A 26,839-nucleotide genomic window follows, 5' to 3' on the forward strand; every position below is an offset into this window, starting at 1 on the left:
GCTTTTGAATCGTGGACCCACAGTGGTATCTCTTCTGAGGTCTCCCTTTTCATGTTCCAATGAAGTAAACAATGTAAATAATAAGTAAACGATAGAAACAATGAAGGAATGGAATTGAGTAAAATAGAATCTGGAAGGGAGCTTGGAGGTCTTCTAGTCCAGCCCCCTGCTCACGCAGTAGAACCGATACCATTTCAGATAAGTGGCTGACTAGTCTCTTAAAAACGTCCAGTGATGGAGAGTTCACGATTTCTGTTGTTTTAACGACATATCCCATCTTCTCTGAGACAAATGCAGCTACTGGAAAGATCTCAGGTTCTCAACCTACGCCTTCTGGGATTTTCCTACGGCATATGGTTAGTGCAAATGCTGTTCCGGGTCACTAAAACATAAAGTGAGGAGGAGGGGGGGAGAAAACGACTCCCACCCTTCACAAATCAATTAAACACGCCTTTCAAATAAAAGAGAAGAGGGGGGGGCAAAGGCACTCCGTAACTCATCTGGGAGAAACCCAGCCGGAGAGGCGGAGAGAAAAAGGTTTATCCAGGTCAGACTGGCTGGATGACGACAACTAGGAACATCACGTGCCGGTCTGCTCATGCGTCGCGCGTTTTTTTTGCGTCTCCAGCGCCCCCTGGAGATCCGAGCGCTGCATCGCGCCCAGCCGCTCCAGTTCTTTAAAGCAGCTGTTGTTCCTGCCCAGGCAGGGGTGTCACCTCGGAAAATCCCTTGGTGGCTGATGTGGAAATCCCCCACTGTGGAACTTTGAGAGAGGGGGGAGATTTCCTCCTTACTAACGGAAGAAAAAACAGATAGTCTTGGCAAGAGTGGCAGAGAACAAGAAGAGGAGCCCGGTGGTTGAGCCCGGGAGTCACCCTCCTAAAGCGCTCAAAGGACGGGATTGGGATTCATGGCTCCCCAAATTGCATCGCCCAGCGCCTGACTCTTTTATTGGGGAGGATTAGTATTTAGATTGCAGGGTCTTTCTTCCCAGCGATTCGGGTAAGTTCTGTGTCCGGTTCCGAGTTTGCGGAGCTGCTACGCGCAGATCGTCGGAGAAGAACAGAGGGATGGTTGGCTCCAGCCCGGGGGCTGCACAATAGTGCATAAGTGGAGTTTGGTGTTGGGAGTTGCAACCCTCCTAGCTGCTTTTCTACCAGTTGGGGGTGGAGAGAAGGGGTCGCTTTGAAAGCAGTGAAATTTAGCATTATGGGGCAGTCCCTAAATAGAACCGAAGAAGCTGTTTCCCTCCATTCTTTATTATTTAATGCAGAATTGTTTGGATTTTGAAAAAGCTATGAAGATGATCAGAGGATTGCCTTATCTTTTGTGTACATCAGAGTTGCAGGGTGTGTTGTGATCCTTGGAGTTTATTTCATTCAGCTCTTGGAGGTCTCTGAAAGGTATTAGCTGTGCAGAGTTGCTTTGTTGGATGGATGGCTAATACTTTTTCCAAATAAATAAATAAACTACTCAGAACATAATTCCCAGTGAATTCAAGGCAGTTTTCTTCCAAGAAATAAAAATTCAGCCTAATGTAATAATTACACAGTTGAGGAAATTGAACTGTAAAGAAGGCTAGACAGGCTTGCTGAAGACAGGTGCTTTAGTCAAGTGGGGAAAGTCAAATGTATTTATATTATAGAAAAATATAAATATAGTTGATGCACTCTCCTCCCCACTTAAAAATATCTGTAAATGTTGCCACACCAGTTCTTCTAATTTTGGCTTAATGGAAACATCCATAAAGCAATGTCATATTCATAGTGGATTGCTCTTTGGCCTAGGCAAAGCAAACTTATAGGCTGAAGGGAACTTTCATTAGTTTATAGATAATAGAAGTTGGATTTACTACTGAAGATAACTTGGGGTTGAACTCTGATACAAATAAGCATCTGCAGCAAGAACTACAAATGTACAAGTTATACTTGTTTGTTCTATAAAGTTACATAAGACTATGACAGCTCATAAAAGTGGTTATGAAAAAAAGTATTCTCTATTTTTAATAGAATGCACTTTTTGAAGAATGCATATTATATGTGGATGTTACAAGATGTAATACAATATGCACGTATATCTTTTTAATACAATACAATAGCAGAATTGGAAGGGACCTTGGAGGTCTTCTAGTCCAACCCCCTGCCTAGGTAGAAAACCGTATACCATTTCAGACAAATGGCTATCCAACATCATCTTCTTCTTAAAGACTTCCAGTGTTGGGGCATTCACAACTTCTGGAGAAAGCTGTTCCACTGATTAATTGTTCTAACTGTCAGGAAATTTCTTCTCAGTTCTAAGTTGCTTCTCTCCTTGATTAGTTTCCATCCATTGCTTCTTGTTCTAACCTCAGGTGCCTTGGAGAAAAGTTTGACTCCCTCTTCTTTGTGGCAACCCCTGAGATATTGAAACACTGCTATCATGTCCTAGTCCTAGTCCTTCTTTTCATTAAACTAGGCATACCCAGTTTCTGCAACCGTTCTTCATATGTTTTAGTCTCCAGCCCCTTAATCATCTTGTTGCTCTTCTCTGCACTCTTTCCAGAGTCTCCACATCTTTTCTACATTGTGGCGACCAAAACTGAATGCAGTATTCCAAGTGTGGCCTTACCAAGGCATTATAAAGTGGTATTAACACTTCACGTGATCTTGATTCTATCCCTCTGTTTATGTAGCCTAGAACTGTGTTGGCTTTTTGGCAGCTGCTGCACACTGCTGGCTTATATTTAAATGGTTGTCCACTAAGACTCCCAAGATCCCTTTCACAGTTACTACTATTGAGCAAGGTACCACCTATACTGTACCTGTGCATTTCGTTTTTCTTGCCTAAATGTAGAACCTTACTCTTTTCACCACTGAATTTCATTTTATTAGATAGTGCCCAATGTTCAAGTTTGTCAAGATCCTTCTGTATCTTAAGCCTGTCTTCTGGAGTGTTGGCTATTCCTGCCAGCTTGGTGTCATCTGCAAATTTGATGAGTTCCCCATTTATTCCCTCATCCAAATCATTGATGAAGATGTTGAAGAGTACTGGGCCTAAAACAGAGCCTTGAGGTACTCCACTGCGTACTTCCCTCCATGTAGATGCAGTTCCGTTGAGGACTACACGTTGAGTATGGTTGGTCAAGCAGTTATGAATCCATCTGGTGGTGATGCTGTCCAACCTACATTCTTCTACTTTATCTAGTAGTAGGTTATGGTCTACCTTATCAAATGCCTTACTGAAGTCCAAGTAAACTATATCGACGGCATTCCTCTGGTCCACTAATTTTGTCACTTTTTCAAAGAATGCAATAAGATTAGTCTGGCATGATCTGTTTTTGACAAACCCATGTTGGCTTTTGGCTATTACTTTGTTTACTCTTAGGTGTGTGGATCATAGGTAATTTCCTTATAGTTAGATAATTTTATATATGTACTTTTGACAGGGATCTTGCCAACCCCTACCTGAAATTTCAAAGATTGAAATATCATCTAAGTCTATTAAAACTGAACTACAAAAATTCCAGGTAACCAGTAAACAAGAGCAAAGAGATACAGAAATGTAATTTGCTCAAATATTTGCAGCCAGGTATGGTTAATCCTAGCATCCCAATTCCTAAGAGTATCTCATTTTAGCAGGTTATGTCCACTGACCATTTTAGCAATACATAGTTTCTAGTTTATTTCCCATATATGAGAAATATATGGAATATGTATTCCATATATTCCATAGTTACATCTTAGAAACAAACATAAAAGTTGGCTAGAGAGAAAATTATAGAGAAACTTCTTATTTATCTATAAACATTTTTTTGGTGGCACTTTACTACAGACTGCAATTCTAAGCCTTTTACCTGGAAATAAGTTTCGGTAACCACAGAAAATTGTGGCTAAGTATGTGTTAGGGAAAGATAATCAAATATTTACTGTTTAAAAGGCGAGCCTCATCATGCAGATGCTTAGGGATGGCAACTGATAACATAGACAGTAGAATCAAGACTTTGTAGTGAGAACTTTAACTGTAGGCAATTGAGTCCAATAAATGCATTTTATTTACTCATTCAGTTTTTTAGCAGCAATAATCATGAAACTCTCAACAGGTTGAAGTTCGAGAATATTTCCCAAAATGTGCAATAGAATTGACCCATAGGAGTTCAAAAAGCCAAATTGTGGTCTTAGATTTTGGTTAAAAGTACTAGAAATCTAGAAGCTTATATGTGTCAAGTAATGTGACCACAGTCAGTTCTGTTTAGTGCCATCAGTCTATTTTTACCTCATAGATCAGTGTCTTTCTTTTAAAATAAAATTCATTGAGTTTTTTTGGAACTAATTTCTTAGTGGACATGAAGACGTTCATGATAATTTCTGATTTGATTCCAGTTTTTATTTTCATCCAGATTAAGCTGTTGGACAAATGGCCCAATTTGCTATAATCTTTCTTTATGCATAACTACAATTACTAGATATTAGAAGCTAGAATTCTCTTGTGTTATTTAAAGGTAAAGATAAAAGTTACCCCTGTCCAGTTGATTCGGACTCTAAGGGGTATTGCTCACCTCTGTTTCTTAGCCAAGGAAGCCAGCATTGTCCGAAGGCACTTCTGTGGTCATGTCGCTAGCATGACTATACACTGAGGCACACAGAACATTGTTACCTTCCCACCAAAGTAATACCTATTTATCTACTCGCATTTACATGCTTTCAAACTGCTGGTGGGGAGGAGATGGGACAAGTAATGGGAACTCACTCCCTCGTGCAGCGTTCAGGTCTCAAACCCAGGCTGTCAGTTTTCCAGCTGACAAGCTCAGTGGTTAATGAGTATAATAGCTTAATATGAATATCAAGATTGATATTTATATCACTCAATCATTTTAAGCCTACCTGTAGTGGCCAATCGAGAAGTTGAAATCCCTTAGTCAAGTCTTTCCCAGTTGTGTACTTTCCTAGTTTGACTAGATTTCCCACCATCTCTATCCACCAAAATCCTGTTCCATCCTGACAAGGTATGATGAGAATTGTAGTCTGACACATTTGGTGGATACCAGATTATCCGAAACAATATGCTTCTATTTTTCACTTTGCTACATATTAAAAGTTTGATAACCATTAATTTTTAAAAAGGTAGGTTTATTTTTTTCATAAAATGTCATATTTAAAATTATGGAGGCGATGTCTCAAAGATGCTTTTTTTTTCAAAAGGCAATTGGACTATGTTTTTTTTCTTTTGTGGAAGAATAAGACATATTGCTTCTCATCCAAGAAACTTCATTAGGTCTGGTTGGAAGGTGGATGGAAGATGTAATGATGCTTTTTGAAAAAAAAAAGCACCTTTGAGACAACCATGACCTGCATGACTGAGAATCTCCACTGACATATGGAATAAACAATTTTTAAATTGTTGGTGAGATTTCTTCTGCAATCAAGATAAACAAAAACAAAACCATGCATCGTCCAGGATAAAACCTTTGTTAGGGTGAAACTGCATATACATTTATATTGCTAAATAAATAAATGTATTGAAATTACTAGGATTAAATGTAAGTAGGATGGTTGGAAAACTCAAGATGTACAGTATGCTTAATCACATAACAAAGATTGCATTAAAGGGAACTGCTGATAACAGTTCAGGAATGTGAATGAGATTACAATTGAACTTAACTAATTGGATAGTTTATTATTATGTAATATTGGAAAGAACCAGTTAAAGGCCTAAGCATACGTTTCTTATTTAGGTAATCATTGTTATTCATACCAACTTTCCCATTGACTCAAAACCATCTTCCACTATTAATTATATACTTGTGAGAGCTGTCAGATGGGAACTGTCTATATACCCTTGTTAACTTTAGAATTGAAAACATTACAATTCTTATAATTCTAGATGTCTTAATATATATACAATTCTCGAAAAAATGATCTTGTTAGGAGGAGGAAAATCACTACTACATATTCTACTGATCAGTGATTTTTTGTGTCTTCACACATTTTAGACTTTGTATTATTAATAGTTCATATAAAATAAATATTAAAACACAATTAAATTGTGTGATTCTTGCATAATTAAGCATTTATTTCCATCAGTGTTTTAAATAGCTTTTATAAAAGCATGTTTAATTATCTAGTGTAATTAAGAATGAAATCCAGATTTTTTCTTATTTTGGTAAGTGAAATCAATAGAATTGGATTCTGTGGGTCTACTCTAATGAAAATATATCTTGTTTCATCTTGATGCTTAGCTGTAGTACTTTCTAAATCATAACCTGGTGTCATTAAAACTTTTTTATATGTCTCAAGTTTCTGTTAATTGAATAACTGTTTTGTTTTCAATTCCTATAGAGATATTCTTTACAAGACAGCTCTAACAGTTTCCCTTATAAAATATTTTCTTTTGTAAGACATATATCTTCTATACCATTCAGGATCTTTTGATGCTTATTTACTTTAGGACAAATAATGGCCACATCACTGTTGCTTACAATGTCTGTTTTGATTTGATTTTGTTATGATGAGAGCTAACTTTGCTTGTAAAAAACCCCACATTTTTTACAAGAAGATTCTGGGAATTTTAAAATATCTGAAGTATAGCTCACTGAGTTTCTAAGATTCATGCATAGCATTAAATATCAAAATATCAGTCTTGAAACTAAGGAGGAAAATCCTAGAGAAAAACCAGTTGTAAATATTTCCTTTTATGGACAGATTTTTCCAGTCTTAGTGTTGCTGAACAGAGCAAATGTGAGACCACTGCATTTCAATGAAATATCAGATTTTAATAATCTGTGGAAAAGGAGTCTTTTAAGATGATGATTTGGAATACAGGTAATCCTGAACTTATGACCATAATTGAGCCCAACATTTATGTTGCTAAGTGAGAAATTTGTTAAATGAGTTGTGCCCCAATTATGACTTTTTTGTCACATTTGTTAATGTGAAATTGTTAAATTAGCAACAGGGTTGTTAAGTGAATCTGACTTCCCCATTGGCTTTGCTTGTCAGAAGGTCACAAAAGGTGATCACATGACCACAGGACACTGCAACCATCATAAATATGGACCAGTTGTCAAGCATCCAAATATAAATCACGTGACCATGGCAATTCTGCCAGGGTCATAAGTGTGAAAAATGGCCATAAGTCACTTTTTCAGTGCTATTGTAATTTCGAATAGTCATTAAATTAACTGTTGTAGGTTGAGGACTACCTGTATTCTTTAAAATTGTTCTGGTTATTCAAATAGTGGACAATATTACTCATGCCATCCTAATAATGTTTCAGACTGCAATATATAATTAAAGATGGGCAATTCAAGCTATGCCATGTGCTACTAAAAAATAAAAAAATTCCCCAAGGTCACCAGACTGTGTGAGGGAGAATATGGAATGGAAAAAATATATAGGGGGGGGATTCTAACTAAAAGGAAATTCATTGTCATCAGAAAGATTTACAGCTGAATAATTATGGCTCCTCAGTTCTGCTGTGTTAGGTACACTCAACCGTAGTATCTCTAGAATTGACATCATCTAAGGATATCCCTTAGGTACAGATTTCTTTTCCCACAGCAAGTGTTTGCTTAAAATCATGATAACCCCATGAAGATGCAAATATTTAAAAGTGACTTATAATACTGCTTTTTACATGCCTGCATTAGAAAGAACATTTAAGGCACATTTTTGAGGTAAATCAAGCCATGAATAACTAGTGTCATTTTCTTGTAGGTTTCTTCTTACAGAATGGCTGGATCACAGATCATTCCTCAAGATTTATATTCGAGCAACATGCTGAAAGCTGTGAAGATAAGACAACTGATGTCTGAAGACCTTGTCAAATACAACAATGGAATTATCCAGCATTTTAAAACTATGCATAGATACACCATAGAGATGTTCAGGATGTGTCATTTTTGCCCGCCTTTTCAGAAGCTTCTTCAAAAATCTCTAATTGACCAAGCAACTCAAAACTCACTGGAACGCCAAAAGAAGTTAAACTGGTGTCGAGAAGTTAAAAAACTTATGCCACTGAAGACTAATGGTAAGTCAGGTTCATTGTATAACTGTAATTTGAAATTGTTCTGGCAGTATAAAGTAACATGCCTAGAATTTTCAATTCTGTTCCTTCCCAAATGTTAGTTTCTTCCCAAATGTCGCTATTCATATGGTTGGTCCAGTGCATCTGAAGGGTACCAGATGAATCAGTAGTGGCTAACTGATACCATTTACTATAATTATTCCAACAATGGACCTTGAATGAGCCCTGTCTAACGAAAGTACATTTTAAAAAAACATAAATGAGCTGTTTTCTCCTCTTCTTTTTAAAATTGAAATACATGTCTAATATAAAAGGGCTCCTAAGAATAAGTTATATTAATTTCTTAGAAATCCAGTGTTATGCTCAAAATCATAGGTTTGTTAGAGCCACAGGTACCGTGAGTTCCCCCACAATCATGCCAAATATAGGCAAAATATAGGCAAAAATATAGGCTATCGTAATTTACAATTGTTAGTTTGATTATTATTCATGGTGCCACCCAGAGCTGTTCAGATTTAACGAGGTGGATTAATTGAAACAAATGTATCTTTGGGCAAAAATAGTAAGACAATGTCTTTTGTGAAGTAATACAAATTTCAGATCAATGCTTTGTCAGAAAACTTCATTGGTGTTCTCATATCTTTCTCAGTTTCAGTGTTTCCAGTATAATCTCTCTAAACTTTAGCTGTATTTCCAATTAGTAAGTGGCTAAAACATTACATAGGAAGTGGTTTGAACTAGACAGTATTTGAAAAAATATATGCGCAAATAAATACATGAAAAGAGTATTTGTATTTTGCTCACCTAGCTTCGTGTTTGCATTTCCTAAAATGTCTATAATCAACATTTTTGTCCCAAATTCCCAATTTTTGTCCCAAAATTATCTTGCTGTTGTTGACTTATCTAGCTCTACTATAGTCTTACTTAGAGAATCAGGGCCCTTCAAGTTTTATAAAATAAATTGGTCACGTGTTATTAATACTGTGTGCTGTGATGAATCTAGAAAAAGAAATTTTAAAAGGTTCATTTTTAGAGAGAGTGCTAAAACTGGCAGATTCATCTCAGATAAGGCAACTCTCTTTTCATTGGCTACCGTATTCCAATATAGAAATCTTTCTGTCACTTGCCTACATTCCTCCAGGTTTCTACATTGAATTTTTTTTTCAAGGAGTTGTGCATTGCAGTCTCTGTAGAGTGTAGGCGTGGTGTCAAAACAGCTAAGATGGAAACCATAGTAGTGTCCCTGTTGAATGCGTATTCACCATTGACACATGTTAAAAGGCGGAGTTTAGAGTGTGACATTATGTTTGCAATCTTGCCTGCTTTGGCCTAACTCCCTCTTCCATGGATAGTGCTGCCCTACAGTCACATTGTTCTTAGCTCCTACGCTTTCAGTTGACTCTCCAAGGGGCCTCCTTCTCAACTAATGCCTTTAGGCGGTCTATTAGACAAAAACTGGCCCTCAGTTGGAGAAATGGAACTTGTAGTCCATGTTTGGAGTGCATTAACCCTGCGATGCCTACCATGACTAATTTTTCTGACCATTGGCAGCCTCACATCAGAAGCAAAACATACGGGACATATTTCAGTGCATTTGGAATGGGGAATATTGAGAATGTAGGTGATAGGGGAATCAGAAAATGTCTGAAGACTCTGAACATACGAAGGGTTCTATAAGGGCATGAACATTTATTTTCTTGTCTGTGGAGATAATGACAGGATTTGTAAAAGAGATTTTTGCACCTTTAGTATAACCATAAGTTGTCATTCTTACAGGACTATATGCATTTTATTGCATGGAAATTGTATTATTCATTTTGAGAACAAAAAATAATAAATGCACCCACAGTTGTAGTAAAGTTGGTTCTAATAAATGAAGTGCAGAATAGAAATGGGAGTGCTGCTACATACCTCACACACACTTGTTAATCTAAAAGACAATGACTGAAGGAAAGCATGCCATTTTAAAGATTCCAAGATCTACTAACTAGTAATTTCGCTTCTCTAATGATAGGCATTCCAGCATAACCTAACCACACCCACTTGGAAAGTCCAGTGCGTACTTCACAGTTCAAAGTCGTACATCAGAACAAGAAGTACAATAGCTGTTACTCAATTGCTAGTCAAATATCTTACACTGGGGAATTCCAATGTTGCTTAGGGAATTTTGGACTGGTAGTTCTCAATAAAGAACTGAAAGCAAGCATACACAGGGAAAAAACTTCTTATCTTTGCTCTAGATTTTGCACAGGGAATTTTTTGAAGGGATGTAATAATATGGTCCTATCTTATGCCATATTTTTTTTGCTTTACAGAGCCAGAAGCCTATAAATCAGCATTTCATGCCATTCATTTGTTTTTATCTACTCTTGTATTTAAACCCTTTTATATAGTTACTGAAAAAACAAGCTTAATAAGCTTACTACACCACTAAAAATGCCTTCCGTGAATTGTCCTAAGTTGAACAAGCAAGGAATGGGGGACGGGGGGAGACACACGACCAGACTAAGTTCTTGAAAAATCTATTCGTTTATTTATTACTGAACTTAGTACTTTAAAAATGGTTATAAACCTTCCTCTTATTATCTAAGCCATAATATGAAGAAATACAAAATGACACCTAGGATTTTTTTATAGCATAGTTTTATATAGTAACAAAATAAACAGGCATTAAAAAGTGCCCCCAAATTAATTTTCAGATCTTGATAAATACATATGAAACAAGGAGATGTAATATGTTAAATAAATTAATGCTTGGAAAGCTAATGCTTATATCAGCATCCACATACACTTTTGCCTGATAATTCAGATTAATAGCTGCCTCTCTCACTGTGTGCTTATCAACCAGGATTTGTGTACATCAAAGGAAAAAGCAAGGGCCCTGTTACAGTTTTGCTGCACGCTACAGCATCCCATTAGAGTCCCTTGTTCAATATTGTCATTACATATATTGATATTCTTTTATTTGTGATTTGTAATGTATATTTGAGTATCTTAATTGTTTATTTTTCTGCAGGAGATGGAAATTGTCTCATGCACGCTGCTTCCCAGTATATGTGGGGTGTCCAAGACGTTGACCTGCTTCTGAGAAAAACATTGTTTAGTGTACTTAAAGAAGCCGATACACGCAATTTTAAACTGCGCTGGCAGCGAGAAACCCTGAAATCACAGGAATTTGTGGCAACAGGACTCTGCTATGATACCAGGGTAAGGAAATCCAGTTTATGTAAGGGAAGAATGTTTCAAATCTTTATATCTTTGGGTTGTGATTCCTTGTGGTAATTACACACGATGGGACACAATTAAGAAAGTAAAAATTGTGGAGCCATCCGTCAGTTAAAACATCTTAATCCTATAACTTTACTGGATTGCTCAATTCATTAAGAAAGAGTTTCACTCTTGTGGAGTTTCCAGACTAAGTAACCTCCCCCAATTTGGGTTATTTCCACGGACCACCCACATCTTACAAAGTTGGCATTTGTCTGTTTTTCCTATTATGGAGAAAAATACACCATTACTGCAGTAGTAGAAATGAAAACAATTATATGTTTATTTTTTGAATTCCTGCCTCTTGGGAATATGCAGTGTGGTCATACCTATTCCATCACAGAGTCTGTGCCAGTTGAATATTCATCCATTTTTTAGCTTCACTATACAGATTGCTGATGGCTATCCATGCAAGTCTCCCTAAAAATATCTAGTCATTTCCTCTTCTTTATCACTAGTTTGCCTAATTAGAAGCAGTAGCTTAGCTGAGCTGTCCCGTCCTCCCCTAGCAGACAGAATGAAGTTCAATCCTGAATTGTCATCCTTATAAGTAGTCACTAGTCTGATTGTTTGTTCAACTGGAAATCGATGTAGAAATACCAAGTGCTAAAAATATTTGCTAATTAGGTTCCTTTCCTCATCGCTGAAATACCTTGATCCAAGCAACAAGAGAATAGCATGCCTCTGCTTACCTCTTGCCCAGATTGTTGTGTGCTGGTACCCTTACGCATGACACATATCTTCACCATCATGTCATGCTGGTACATAGGGTAGCCATAGGGATAGACCCATTCATCCTGTTGGGACATGCATAGAATAGAAAATAAGGTGGTGTGGAGGAATGCTATTAAAAAACAATAAAACCAAAGATGACTCATGTTTAGAACATATTTCTAGAAGAATGATTGGGATTGGGAGTAAAAATGACCACTTGATTAGTTCTGTTTATAAACAAAGAATGATCCCCCTCAATAATGCATTTACCAATACTTCAATCTTTCAACATGACTTGCTATAAAATACATTGATTTGTAGCAGAAGAGAAGCATTTAACTGTATTTCTGGTGTGCGAGGGCTTCAGCATTGCATGATGATTCCTAATGCATCTTATTTTTCTACATTAGAACTGGGATGATGAATGGGACAATCTTATTAAAATGGCATCTGCAGAAACATCAGTTGCCCACCCAGGCCTTCAGTATACCTGTCTGGAAGAAATCCATATATTTGTCCTTGCTAACGTCTTAAGGCGCCCCATCATAGTTGTTGCAGGTAAGAATTGATGGGCATAATAGCAGTACTTCTAAGACCCATTTTATGTGCTCACATTTGTGTGTATGTGTTATCTTCTCTCCGTGTAATAATTGCCTAAGAAGGACAATAGGTATTTCATAATTTGACCCCAAACTTTCCCTCTTTTCCAATATTCATTCATTAAAGGATCAAAGCAATTCTTCCCTCCGTCATATTCATTCATTGTGCTGTTGTAATTTGGTACAATGTGCAATCCAGGTTTTAGGGCAGGGTTGCCAGAGGTGACTCCCAGGCTTCTTTTTCCCAACTTTTAGAATTCCCTTTGATGGTTAAAAAAAAACCCCATCATGGCTTCCTATAGAAAACATTAGAATTATTATATCTGTTCCAAACTAGGCATTAAAAAAATCCACCATCCAGCCATTTACACTATACTCACTTTCCAGTCTTCATTCTCCTGAAATCAACTAGTGTTAAGTTGTTGTCACACTGAGTTGTTTATGTACTTATGAATCTTTAGAAATTAAAATAGAGGAGCCTAATACTAACTCAACCTGTTTATCTTTTCTTATAGATAAAATGCTCAGAAGTTTGCAGTCAGGTTCCAGCTTTTCCCCTCTGAACATTGGTGGAATTTATCTGCCTCTCCATTGGTCAGCAGACAACTGTTTTCGATATCCTATCATTCTTGCTTACGACAGTATGCACTTCACTCCTTTGGTTGTTCTGAAGGATAGTGGGCCAGGTATGTATTTGAATACCAGAGTATATTGTGCTTCCATTTTCCTGTTCCCTCTGTCATCCAAGCTGACAGCCCCAAACTATTTTGCATTGTTATGGTCACTTTAGACAGGTTATTTGCCTGGTTTAGAATTCCTAATATTTTTCATCATTTGCTTATACCTCATTAATGCCATTACTAGACTTTTGTTTATATTATTGGTTATTTGAATAAAATTGCCAAACTTGATCTGTGAGTGACTTCTGCTGTATTGTGCTCTTCTCTATCCTATTTGATTCATTCCCTTTTTCTTATTTCTTTCTGTAGAAATCAAGGCAGTTCCTTTAGTCAGTTGTGAAAGAGGGAGATTTGAAGACTTGAAAGTGCATTTTTTAACTGACGCTGAAGAAAGAGAGAAAGAAAAACTGATAAGAGACTATCTCATGGTGATTGAAATTCCTGTACAAGGATGGGACCCAGGGACAACACATCTCATTAATGCTGCAAAGTTAGTATAAGTCTTGTCCCCTTCCAACATTATTATTATTTTGTAATATTTTTAAAGTATTCTTAAATACTCTTTTGCAAGATGTACAATGTTAATGTTAAGCAAAACATACATATTAGTTCAGGAAGATTCAAAAAATAGTGAACATAGATCCTTTTCCTGATCTTCAACCAGGAACTCATATATTATTTTTTTTAAGATATTCTCTACAGCTTTTTTTGTCATCCTTCTTCCTGCAAAGATGACAATCCAAGATGAAACCATTTTATTTTGCTCTCTGAGATTCATCTATCTGAGGAGCAATAAGGATATTCATATGCTATTCCTTTCTTTTTCCCTTGTGTATGAGGGTATACAGAGGGGAGGAAGGAAAATCAAGGAAAAGTGGGACTAGTCTTTCATTCTTATTTATTGATGGAGTCTGTGTGCCCAGCTGTCATGCTTACCTGCAAGAATTCCTTGCCACCAATGAGAAAAAGTGGTTCATTCATACCAATGTCTACATGGAGAGCAAACCTTTTGTAAAGTGAGATGTGGACCTATTCTTTGTTCATATATCAGTATATGAAGACAGGGAAGTACCACTGCTACAGCCGGGGAGCGGGGGCATAGCTGCAGCACAAAATATTTGAATAGCAAACTCACAAGCTCTGCTGTTCCCTTTTAACTGTTGGAGAATTTTCTAAGCATCTCTAGTCAATCACTATCATGGCTAAGCAGCAAGTTCAATTAAGGTTTACCTTATGGAAGCTTAGTGCCATTCGCTCCGATGTTGTAAACCATAATGCTCCTCAGGTTCCCATGATTAGATTGTTGAATCTGCCTTTTTTCTGTTAGTCTTCTGGGATGACATGAAATCACTTCCCAAATTTGGAACAACTATGAACAGAATTTGGGAGGAAAATGCAAATCAACTGATCCACAAGCAGATCAAAAACTATAATTTGTATTTAATCCTTGGAGAGCAGTAAAAGTTCCATGTAAAGCATGTCCTTATGCCCTCCAAAGAATATTGTACGCGGGTGTCTTTCCAAGCGCCCTCCAGCAAGATAGGTAGCAGCAATTAAAATGTCCTGCATGTTGATTAAAACATCTTGTCTAGAGTCCATTGTTTGCTGCAACATCTTTACAACTGCATATTTCCTTCAATGGAGTAAATCACTCCTGTTCCTGAAACTGTGTTAAGTTAAAGTTCCTGAATAGTATATTATTGGCCTTGTAGATCAGGCAGAAAAAGTGTTTCATGCCATCTCAGCTGCCTTTGTTATCTGATCGTTTCCTTGGCTGTGTCTCTGAGCTATCTCCCAAGGTCATCCCCACATATTGTATTATACAAAGCATTGCAGAAATCAAGGCTGAATGTTTCTGTGGAAATAATAAACATAACAAGGCTCAAGGTATCTTGAACCAGAAAGGGGGGACATAGTTGGTATTCCAGCTAAGTTAGTGTTTCGACTACTTTCTTTTGTTGTAATATTTAGAATTGTTTTCAAACAAAACTATGTAGTGAGTGAGAAGTCATATTGTTTAATAGGGAAGAAATCTAATTGGAATGAGAAGTGGGGGCCTATAAGCCACCTGGACCTTACAACTTGGTCCATGATGTAATAAAAATGTCTTAATGTAATGTCTTAAAAGAGGCATTAATGTCATTATCAACTCTTTCCACAAGTATGCATGAAACTCTTCCTGGTAATTTCATCTTTTTTTAAAAAAAAATCCGCTTCCTTCCATAATATTATTAGTGTAGGTTTTCAGTTGTAATGCTATACTTGATTATAAATCACAATTCTTCAAACTTTCTTCTCAGCTTGTGTAAGAGCATTGCCTTTTCTCCTCCAGTATATATTCCTTCTCCCTTTGCTTTTTTCAAGGTTGGATGAAGGTAACTTGCCCAAAGAGATTAACCTGGTGGAAGATTACTTTCAGTTGGTGCAACATGAGTACAAGAGGTGGAAAGAAAACAGTGAATTTATTGGGAAGGAAACAGGTGCGAGGAACGGACTGGCATTGCAGTTATCCCAGCTATCGCTTATGGAGGCAAAATGTGAAACTCCCAACTGCCCTTTCTACATGTCTGTGAATACCCAGCCATTCTGCCATGAGTGCTCAGAACAGAGACAAAAGGCAAATTTGGTAAAGAGGCAGCACTTCTGGTCAGGTTCAGAGAAGCCCCGGGGAAATAGGTCCAGTTACCCAAAGGATGAACGCCACCACCTTCCTGCCTGGACTTCTGAAAATTCCAGCTCAGAACCTTGTTCTGCACCTCCCACAGCTCCAAGTCTTTTTCTATACAGTGAAACAACTGCTATGAAGTGCAGGACCCCAGGCTGCCCTTTTACACTGAATGTGCAATACAATGGGCTTTGTGAACGTTGTTACAACTGTGCAGAGGTCAATCCTTGCAATACTCCAAGTGACCCACAGCATTCGAATTGTGTGACTTGCACATCCTGCCTTAAGGACACCAACAGAACCTTCAATGGGATGTGTAGCACTTGCTTCAAACGGACTATAGACCATTCCTCAAACGCCGGCTCCGGCACTATGCCTTCCACCCATCAGAGGTCCAGTTCTGATCCTATTCCTATATCACAAGGTTTTTGCAGCATTCCTGTCACACAGTAACCAACAGCAATAAGGTGGAAGCGCCACCCTATGTTCAGCCCCAAAGAACAGAACCAAGGACGAGAAACAATAAATGCAGGAAGCCCGGCTGTAAATTTTTGGGACTCTCCAGAATGAAGGCTTTTGTACCCTGTGTTACTTCGAGTATCAAGAAAATAGAGGCAAGTAAGAGAATATCATTTGATTCTATCTTCCTCTTTCTTAATCAATTGGGAGGGACTGAATTTTGAATTTGCAAGAGAACACCCGATAAATGCAAATGGAGTATAACAAAATAGCCTTTCGACTAAGATCAAGTGTAGCACAGAGCTCTGAAACCTTTGAAGTGTTGTATTGTGCACATGCAGCCACAGTAGAATTTGCTCAGCTTGCATTAGTCATTTACCATAATAATAATTGGACGGCTGTTTTCATATTTTGCTGACATACAGAAGAACCTTAACTACATCTGTTTATTTTTGTTCCTGGGGAACTTTAGATTTTCACATTATTTTCTGATTTGGAAAATCATCTGGAATTGAAATACATAGCAATTGTGAGTTTAGTAGATATAAATAGTATAATATTTTACAGTGTAGTAAAAGTAGAAAGTTGATACCTGTCTTTCCTCGTGTATTTCATTGCCAGGAAAAATAAACATCACATGCTTCTTAAGCAATTACCAAAAAGGCCCAGGGAGTTTTTAAAAATAGCTTTCCTAAATTATACGCCTCAGCTTTTCTTCTGAATACATACCAGAGTTGTAGAATGAGGAAAGTAAAACAGATAACTTGGCCCTTTTATCATTCTCTCCTCAGAGTTAACATTAGAGTGATTGTTTTTCTCCTGTTCTCCTTTTATTATAGAGGCCCCCCTGCTTCATCAGCGAAGGTCTCCTGTGACGTCTCCTGTTTTGGAGCATCCTGGAATCTCAGCTGCTGTCTATCAAAATACCGTTTCCTGCCCGGGCCAAGAATGTGGCACAATAGGGAGCACCATGCTTGAGGGGTACTGCCAGAAATGTTTTATTGAAGCACAGAGCAAGCGGCTCCATGAAGCCAGAAGGACTGAAGACAAAATAGTGAGACAATCAGAGGTCAGCATGCAAATGCAGCTCATTTCCCGATGTAATCTTATATTTATCTTCCTAGACAGTCTATATGATTCCATGAAAGAATCAGCAAAATATTGCCTTCTACTCAATTTACGTGTTTATTGTAGAGGATTCTTGGAAGATGGTGTAAAATGATAAATGCTTTCCCACTTCTTTGCAAAGGAGGAAGAAAGCTTTCTGCTTTTGTTTATTAGCAAAAATATTGCTTGATAAAGGTTTCTTTCCATAATGGGTCATTTTGATATTACAACATCCTGGTAGTCAGTAGATTGATGGGGATTAGATCATAATAACATGGGTAAGGAAGTAGTCATTTGTACTGGGAGGAAAGGTAAGCTGATGTTTACCACAATGTTTTACATTAGCCATATGCCAAATTAATCTGTTTCACTGCAGGCAGTTGTGCAGTCATTCTCCATGTTTTAGTCGTTAACTCTTTTCAAGGAAATCAAGTGTATTTCTTTCTTTTTTTAAAAATGAATGATTAAAAAATATTCAGCTTCCACATAAATTTTGTTAAGTATTCTTATATTCATGGTAGTTAACAAAGTCTAATGTAAATGCAACAGGTTTATTGAAGGAGAGTCCTTTAACTGCTTTCCATTTAAAAGATGCTTTTAATTTTTACAGCAAATGGGACAACATCAAGATTTACACCAGAAAACTGCACGCTCTCAAAAACGCAAATGTGCTAAAGTTTCGTGTAGAAATAATTTAGCTTCCCGGAGTGCAGAGGTCTGTCAAGACTGCTTGCGTGTCACCCAACAGAGACAGTCTGGAACACCTCAGGTTGAACCTCCAGCTGATGAACTTCCCAAACAGCGTTGCCGAGCCCCTGCCTGTGATCACTATGGTAATAACAAGTGCAATGGCTATTGCAACGAGTGCTATCAGTTCAAACAAATATATGGATAGCAAATGCTTTTTTTGCCTTGCAAAAGGGAAAAAAAAGGAATGGTGCTATGTTCAAAACACTTAATTGTCTTGCTACAGCTTTCTACAACAGTCATAAAATTGATCTTCTTCAGTCTTGTGAAAAAGGTGACTTTGGAGGGAAAACAATAAGCTGATTTCTTTTGTGCATATGTAGATACACGTGTGTGTGTGTGTGTGTGTGTGTGTGTGTGTGTTTACTATCCCAAGTTAATCCTGGGATAGTAAAGGAGGTTGCTTCCGTCATAGATGGTGAATGGAAAAACATTTTATACTTGACTACAAAACCTCTTTTCTCAAAAATATTTTGGATTATGTTTGATATTGAATAATACTTGTATGAAAAAATAATAATGCTCTTTGCATGCTTTTCTGCTAATATGTCTCTTGCCTTCTGTCTAAATTGTGAGCATTCTGTGTATAATGAAACCTGCCAAAAATTTGTAATGAACAGCTTTCTACAACAGTCATAAAAACTGTGTGTGATTACTCTGAAAATGCTGATATGGTAGAGCTAAGATTGAACAAAATATTAGGAAGTTGTGGGAGAACTTTTTACCATTTTTGCTTGCTTGTCCTTTTTAAAAATTGGTGGCTTCTGCATTTGTTTTATGTAAGGGTGGGGTTTTTTGGGGGGGGGCAATGTTTCTAAATGAAAGTTTTATGCAAGTAGAGCAGCTATAAACCCATAAAATTTGGCCTTGGAACACTGACTGGTGTTTTTCCATTGACTACTCTATGTGGTTTGAATGAGGGTGTAGTTGCTAAACCTCTTGTAATTTAGAATGTGAAAGAACATAGGTAATTTTTAAGTATAACATTTGAGAAGGGAAAGTGGGGGAGGGAGATCATGAGAAAAAAAGGTTCCTAAATATGCATGTATATTGATTGACATGGAAGCATACTGATAGATTAGAAACAACCTACTCTGTGTTTATTGAGAGAAAAGAGCAAAAGTCTTTTTTACAATACAGTCTTCCTGTATTGTAGATGATATAACAAATCTGCTTTCTCTTCATGTCTCACCTCTACTAGTTAATTAAAAGTTTGCTGAACTGTTACAATCCTTTAGAATTTACTAAGAAATAAGAAGGATCTTCTGTGGGCCTCTGTGTCCTTACAATTAAGTGTTAACTTCTGGACTATGAGGTTCCCAAAGTAGACAGGGTTGTTTTTTGTTTTTGCTTTCCACATTCACACATCCCTACAGTCCTCAGTTGTATCTGACTGTGGATATATCTAATAGTGAGGGGGGGGATAGGCTCTGTGTTGTTTGTAAGGTGGCCACTCCTGTGAAATCCTACTTATTTCCACAGTGTAAGTTTGCAATCTCGAGCCATTATCTGCCATAACTGCATATTGTTCTGAGTAATCACACGAGAACAAACAAGAATGTATTTGGAGCGCTGCAATTTATCTTCCATTTTTCCCAAAGCCCTCATGCATCTTTTGTTTTCTTTCTCTGAAAATTAGGGGGGGGGGGGCATGTACATCAACTGCTTGCATTTTGCATGTGTATGTAATCCCCATTATGAGAAACACTGCTATTGTCACAGTCCTTCGCTGTTCAAATTTCAGTGTATGATTTTGTGAGCTTTGTAAAATGTGAAGGCGTATTTAAATATTTATGTTATTTCAAAAAATGTAATGTTGGAAAGTTGCACATTGCCAGTATAATAATTTGCTCTTTATTTCATTCTCCTTTTTAAAAAAAAAATCCTTCTTGTTAATACAGAATGGAAATACAATGAAGGAAAATTCAGCAGTCAAAATAAATTATTTAAAGATTTGTTTAATTGTACTTTTGTGATTGTTTGAAAACGTCCCTTGTTGGGGGAGGGGAGAATCATTGAAGTGAAGAGCTATCTATGGCATTTCCCTTTCCCTGAACTTCCTCACTGCTTCCTTGCCACCCATCTTTTCCTACCAATGTCATCCCTTACAGTTTCTTCAGTGGTTCAACTGTTAGTTTTATGTACATGGATGCTCTCCAGAAGTGAGTTTCACGTAATTTTACCACCAGTTCTCCGTGCACAGAAACTGTGAGCGTGTGCGCCTTCCATACATGTGTGCGGCCTTCCGCACATGTGCTTTGCTCACACACACAGCTTGTATGCATGCGCATGGTGTACAAAACGTGGCTAAATAGGATGACATTGTTGTGTCCTGGGCAGCAGGGGGTTGGCTTGTTCTGTTGCCTGTTCTAGTCTGTTAATAAAACTTCCTTTTATTGCCAACCGGTCTCCTCAGTCTGTGTCCCTCAGAACATAAAAGACATAGAGCTGGGGCCTACCCGCAGGTCGCCACTTCCAGTTCCCCTGAACCTGTCAGAACTGACTGAATACCACCACTGATGATCTCTCTATACCATTCCATACCATTTCTTAGCAGCTCTGCCTCCCTCATCTTTGTTCTGTTTTCCACAGGCTTTTCTTCTGAAACGACTTCCACTCCATAGCAGGTGTTTTCCTCCACTATACCTCTTGCTTCCTAGAAAGGGAATTATTTGCTGTACTCTCTGCCAAATTTGGCTGTATGTCTTCTAATAAAGACCCAGAGATGTCTATGAAGACCAATGACACTCTTTCTTGTAATAATACCAGTGGATGTTCTGTTGCACCTACATTTTCTTTCTCCTCTTCCTTCCAATTACACTCTTCAACAGATAAAAAGGAAATATCCTCCTCACATCACATATTTTTTTAAGGACAACTATATTTTTCCTAGTCCAGGAAATCTGAATGTATTTTTGTTAGCAACATTCATGGATCTCCTAATTTAGCATTAAATGTTAAACATCCGTGTCAGGGAATTTCAATTTACATTGTTGTGGTTTTGTGATTCTACATTTCTCAAAGTAACAGTCAGTCTATATATGCCCTTTCTACCCAAATTATTATCTCTGTATTCCTTTTATATCATAAGTTTTTTTTTTTGTTTTGGATAGAACTCCATGAAAATGTTTAATTTACCTCTCATCTGCCAATCTAAAAGGTAATTCTTCTTTGTTCAGTACCATCTGATAAGTTATCTCAGCTGTTCTTATCTTTTTAAGGGAAGTATACAGTGGAGTACCCCAAGGGTCTGTTTTAGGCCCAGTACCTTCAACATCTTCATCAATGATTTGGATGAGGGAATAAATGGGGAACTCATCAAATTTGAAGATGACACCAAGAAATAGCCAACACTCCTGAAGACAGGCTTAAGATACAGAAGGATCTTGACAAACTTTAACATTGGGCACTATCTAATAAAATGAAATTCAGTGGTGAAAAGAATAAGATTCTACATTTAGGCAAAAAATGAAATGCACAGGTACCACAGTAGTGATTGTGAAAGGGATCTTGGAGTCCTAGTGGACAACCATTTAAATATGAGCCAGCAGTGTGCAGCAGAAAAAAGCAAAAAAGCCAGCACAGTTCTAGGCTGCATAAACAGAGGGATAGAATCAAGATCACATGAAGTGTTAATACCACTTGGTAAGGCCACACTTGGAATACTGCATTCAGTTTTGGTCACCACGATCTAGAAAAGATGCAGAGACTCTAGAAAGAGTGCAGAGAAGAGCAACAAAGATGATTAGGGGACTGGAGACTAAAACATGAAGAACGGTTGCAGGAACTGGGTATGTCTAGTTTAATGAAAAGAAGGACTAGGGGAAACATGATAGCAGTGTTTCAATATCTCAGGGGTTGCCACAAAGAAGAGGGAGTCAAACTATTCCCCAAAGCACCTGAGGGTAGAACAAGAAGCAATGGATGGAAACTAATCAAGGAGAGAAGCAACTTAGAACTGAGGAGAAATTTCCTGACAGTTAGAACAATTAATCAGTGGAACAGCTTTTCTCCAGAAGTTGTGAATGCCCCAACACTAGAAGTCTTTAAGAAGATGTTGGATATCCATTTGTCTGAAATGGTATAGGGTTTCCTGCCTAGGCAGGGGATTGGACTACAAGATCTCCAAGGTCCCTTCCAACTCCGCTATTGTATTGTAGTGTTTTACCTGATCTAGCCTGATTTTTAAATCACATAGTAATTAACAATAATGCTATCAAAATTTACTAATTCTATTATTTGAGCCTATTCTAATTTCTTCTTTTCCAGTCTATTTGGCCTTTTGTAATATGGTTCCAAAGCCCTAAGCTTGTTGACAGCAGGAAAAGGGAGCAAATTAAGAATTCAATCTGAAAATTATTTTTGCTGGCCAGCAGGAGCTGATCTGCAAAACAAATTTTTATAATTATAATTCCCAAAAATAAAACCATGACAAAACTGTGTGTTTATTTGAAGTTAAAGAATTTATTTCTCTTGACATTTGGTTTCTTGGGGGAAGGGAGATTTAGGTTGCTAAACTAGAGAGTAACAACTAGACTTCTCAAACCAGATATAGCACTAGAGGAAATGCTAACTTTTTATTTGTAGATTTGGAAGGAAGCAATACTAGAGCATTCATTTTAGGAACAGTTCCATTAGGACAAATATGTTCTCCTTTAGCTTGTATTCTTTGCAATTTAGTTTCTGGCAGAATTGTATTTTCAAAGTGAAAGCAACTTTGTGTCTGCCCACTGCCCCTAATAAATTTCCTGAAAACTGGCATGTGGCTAAAAGAAACCAATGTACAAAACGAGTAAGTGGCTAATATTTTACAGTAATAAAACCAGAACAAGTTCCTCCCTTTTCTCTATCACTATCTCATTTTAAAATATTAATAAATGTAGAGTCCTTTGTGTCCTCTGATTTATTTGCAGACTGCTTGCAGATATTGGGTGTTGATTGCAGGAGAAAATCACTGGAGGTTTTGTTTCCTCCTTAGCTTTTTATTATTGTCTCATTTGAATGGTGTGCAAATGGTTTGTCTCTATGTGACTATTCTATGTGATTATGTGTCTATTCATCAATAGACACCCAAATAAGAGGCCCCCAAATAAACGGATTAACATCTGATAAACAACCAAACGGAAGATGATATCCTAATCAAGAAACCACAAAGAAAAGCTCACCCCACCAATTGTTGCAGGGCAAGCTACTGTAAATAAACAAGAAGCAAATCCCATACTCACTAGCACTGATGATGTTACCTAGTTGGATACTGAAATGTCCGCAAACCAACAAGCTCAGGCGGCTGTATGGTTCAACCCTGAGCTATAGAGATTATCTTCTATTGTAATATACTTATCTCTGTTTCTGTCAAACCATTCTTAAACAAAATGTGATGGGCCTCTGCTATGGAGTTTCCTCAGATATCCTAGTCTTGTTGACCCCCAACACCGAGATTTGTTCAGTGATCCATGCTTCAAACCATTAAAGCTGAATTCCTAGTGAAAGGATTTTTTATAACCATAGGAGGATCCTAAGAAGTATTTTTGTCTACATAATTCCCCACAAATGGGGGGGAGTGGGTGTATAAGAATAAAAATAGCTACCGAAAGCAAAGGAATGAGCAAGACTTACAAATAAAATGAACAGTTGTCATAAAGCAGCATGCCAGTTAATTGCTTGCCTGGTGAATTTTAATTCTGTTTTTATAGTTTCCTTTCATGCACAGTTATCTCCTCCTATCTCCTCCTGCATCCAATGTTTCCTTCACTTCTTTCCTTCCTTCCCCCTCCCTCCCTCCCTGCAGCCATTCCTTCCTCCTCCCTTCCTCCCAAATTCTGGAGGCAAGTCATTATACTGGTTAATTGTTCTGTCAGGAAATTTCTTCTTAGTTCTAGGCTGTTTCTCTCCTTGATTAGTTTCCATCCATTGCTTCTTGTCCGGTCTTCAGGTGCTTTGGAGAATAGCTTGACTCCCTCTTCCTTGTGGCAGCCCCTGAGATTTGAAACATTGCTATCATATCTCCCCTAGTCCTTCTTTTCATCAAACTAGACATACTCAATTCCTGCAATTGTTCTTTATATGTTATAGGCTCCAGTCCACTAATCATCTTTAATACTTTGTATGAATGTGAACTGGTGTGTGTGTGTGTGTGTGTGTAGAATGTATATAAAATGGGCATAATCCTTGTTTAGCAACATTTGCACTTATAACAGAGATGAAAAAGTGATGTTATGACTAATTATCACATTTATGACCTTCGCAGGTCTGTAAAGCAAAGACAGATGAATAAGATCATATGCACAGTTGTGGTTTCACTTAGTGGCTGCTTCGCTTAATGACTGACCAAATGTTGCTAAATGACGACTACCTGTAGTTGGAAAACAAATATACTCCTGGCTTGTTTGAACAGATCTTTGCCATGTTGTTGTGTGTACAAATATTTTGTAATAGCAGCATCATGTTCATCAGCTTCAGTTTGATTAAGTCTCACTTATCAAGAAATATATTTATTAAATTTATATTTATAGTATTTATACAGTTTTAAGAGCTGCGGTGGCATAGTGGCTAGAATGCAGGCTACGTCTGCTAACTGCTGGCTGCCTGCAATTTGGAAGTCCAAATCTCACCAGTCTCAAGGTTGACTCAACCTTCCATCCTTCCGAGGTCTATAAAATGAGGAGCCAGATTGTTGGGGGTAATATGCTGACTCTGTAAATCACTTAGAGAGGGCTGTAAAGCACTACAAAGTGGTATATAAGTCTAAGTACTATTGCTATAAATACTGCTTCTATTTACAGTCTCAAAGGAATGATGATAAAGAAAAGGCTTTTAGCCCTCCCAGGCAGTAAGCATTCATTTAGAGGTAAAAGTGGATGCCAGGAATAGCCATAACTTCCTGGGATCAATTTTCAAAACTAAGAGGCAAAAAGGCTACTGTATTTTTCAGAGTATAAGCTGCACCGGAGTATAAGACGCACCAAGGTTTTGAATAGGCAAGTTTTTTTAAAAAAGTTTTTTGCACTCTGCAAACCTCCCAAAAACGGACCGTTTTTCACGAAAATGGGCCTGGTATTTTTCCTTCAAAAAAAGGCATGAATAGCCTTTAGGAGGCTTATAGAATACTCCTGTGGGCTGGGAGGGCAAAATTGAGCAAAAAATAGCCCATTTTTCACTCATTTCTGCCCGCCCTAGCCCCCAGGAGCTCTCTGAAAGCCTTCTACAGGCTCTGCACGGCCATTTTGGTGAAGGGGCGGTACTTTGAGAGGCAAAAAATGCTGCATTCAGTGTATAAGACGGACCCTCTGTTTTGAGGGGGAAAGGTGCGTCTTATACTCCGAAAAATATGGATACATTATTTCCCTAGGGATGGAGGTGAAGAGGTAGGGGTTCTTTATTTAGGTGCATTCTGCAGTTTATCGAATAGACAGATACTCCCAAGAAGCCCATTTGTGTTTCTTCTTCCTGTTAGAACAGATTGTAAAAGTAGAGATGACAATTCTGCTTTCTTAAGAAACCCCTTAACTGGCTGCAGCAGCTACGAAAACTAGTAAAAGAATTAAAGAGACCTGCGTATGAAATTTCCAGATTCATACACTGCTACTTTGGTACTTGGTGGGAGAAGAGTGGCATTACGATTATGAATGTAATAAGAAGTGAGCTGTGAATGCCACCTACAACTGAAGCAAAATGAGACCAGCAATGCTGCTCTTCACATCGATTCTTTATTCTTATCTGCTCAGTCTTGCAAAGCTATTACTCATATCTCTCACAAAAGGTGTTTCATATCATGCAGAGGTACCTTATGCAAATTACAAGTCTTCTGACTGAATTGCAGATTAAGCATTTTAAGTACTCTGGTATTTCCCTGATCTTTGGGGAAAGATTTACTTCGGATTATGAGACAAAATCTCAAGGGTTGGTACCCCCTTACATAGTGACCAGGTTGTCCACAATGCTAACAAAATTGGCTTCCAATTTTCCATAATTGTTAAGGCCATAAAACACACACACACACACACACACCTGGGCAGAAGAAAAGTTTCTTTGCTTCCTTTCCTCAGGAGCAACTGCTTCTTTCCTTACAAGATCTGGTGTGGAACAGGAACTTAAGATGTCTATGGAGATTCTCATCATCAAGGTCATGGTGCTTTTTCAAGAGGCAACTGGACTTTCTGGTTTTTCTTTGAAGATGTTTTGCTTCTCAATCAAGAAGCTTCTTCAGCTGTCTGCAAGAAGTATAAATCCTTCCACCCCACCAGAGCTGAAGAAGTTTCTTGGATGAGAAGCAAAACGCCTTCAAAGAAAAACATGGAAGTCCAGCTGCCTCTTGAAAAAGCTCCGTTGGGACAGAAACTTAAGATGGATTTTAAATCCTAAATTTTTCACATGCAGGCTTCTTCTTTACTCTGAGAGACAATGGCAGATCCCCCACCCGGTGTCCCCCCCCCACTTTTCCTCTAGAAGGGACATAGTATCAGAAGTAAATGTTACTCAACTGGAAGACTTAACTCATTGCTGTGACTTGCTCCCTGTCTATGGATAGGGAATTTCTTTCCGGAAGACCCAAAAGACTTCTCAAAGTTTCTCTATCCCTTTCCTTCCTAATTTTATTAGCA

At 37.8% G+C, this 26,839-nt stretch overlaps 1 protein-coding gene across 1 annotated transcript; it reads left to right on the forward strand.

Moving 5' to 3' along the window:
* The first annotated feature begins 661 nt into the window (after positions 1-661).
* On the forward strand, positions 662-20,206 carry TNFAIP3 (TNF alpha induced protein 3). The gene is given in 11 exon segments (XM_032216312.1): positions 662-1,002; positions 7,692-8,004; positions 11,018-11,208; positions 12,393-12,540; positions 13,097-13,267; positions 13,571-13,751; positions 15,626-16,347; positions 16,350-16,469; positions 16,472-16,540; positions 17,225-17,454; positions 18,103-20,206. Coding segments are annotated over 10 exon segments (2,415 nt in total). The 5' UTR covers positions 662-1,002; positions 7,692-7,706; the 3' UTR covers positions 18,388-20,206.
* The last annotated feature ends 6,633 nt before the right edge of the window (positions 20,207-26,839 follow it).

Source organism: Thamnophis elegans, chromosome 4 (genome assembly GCF_009769535.1).
Source record: "Thamnophis elegans isolate rThaEle1 chromosome 4, rThaEle1.pri, whole genome shotgun sequence".
NCBI classification, from domain to species: domain Eukaryota; kingdom Metazoa; phylum Chordata; class Lepidosauria; order Squamata; family Colubridae; genus Thamnophis; species Thamnophis elegans.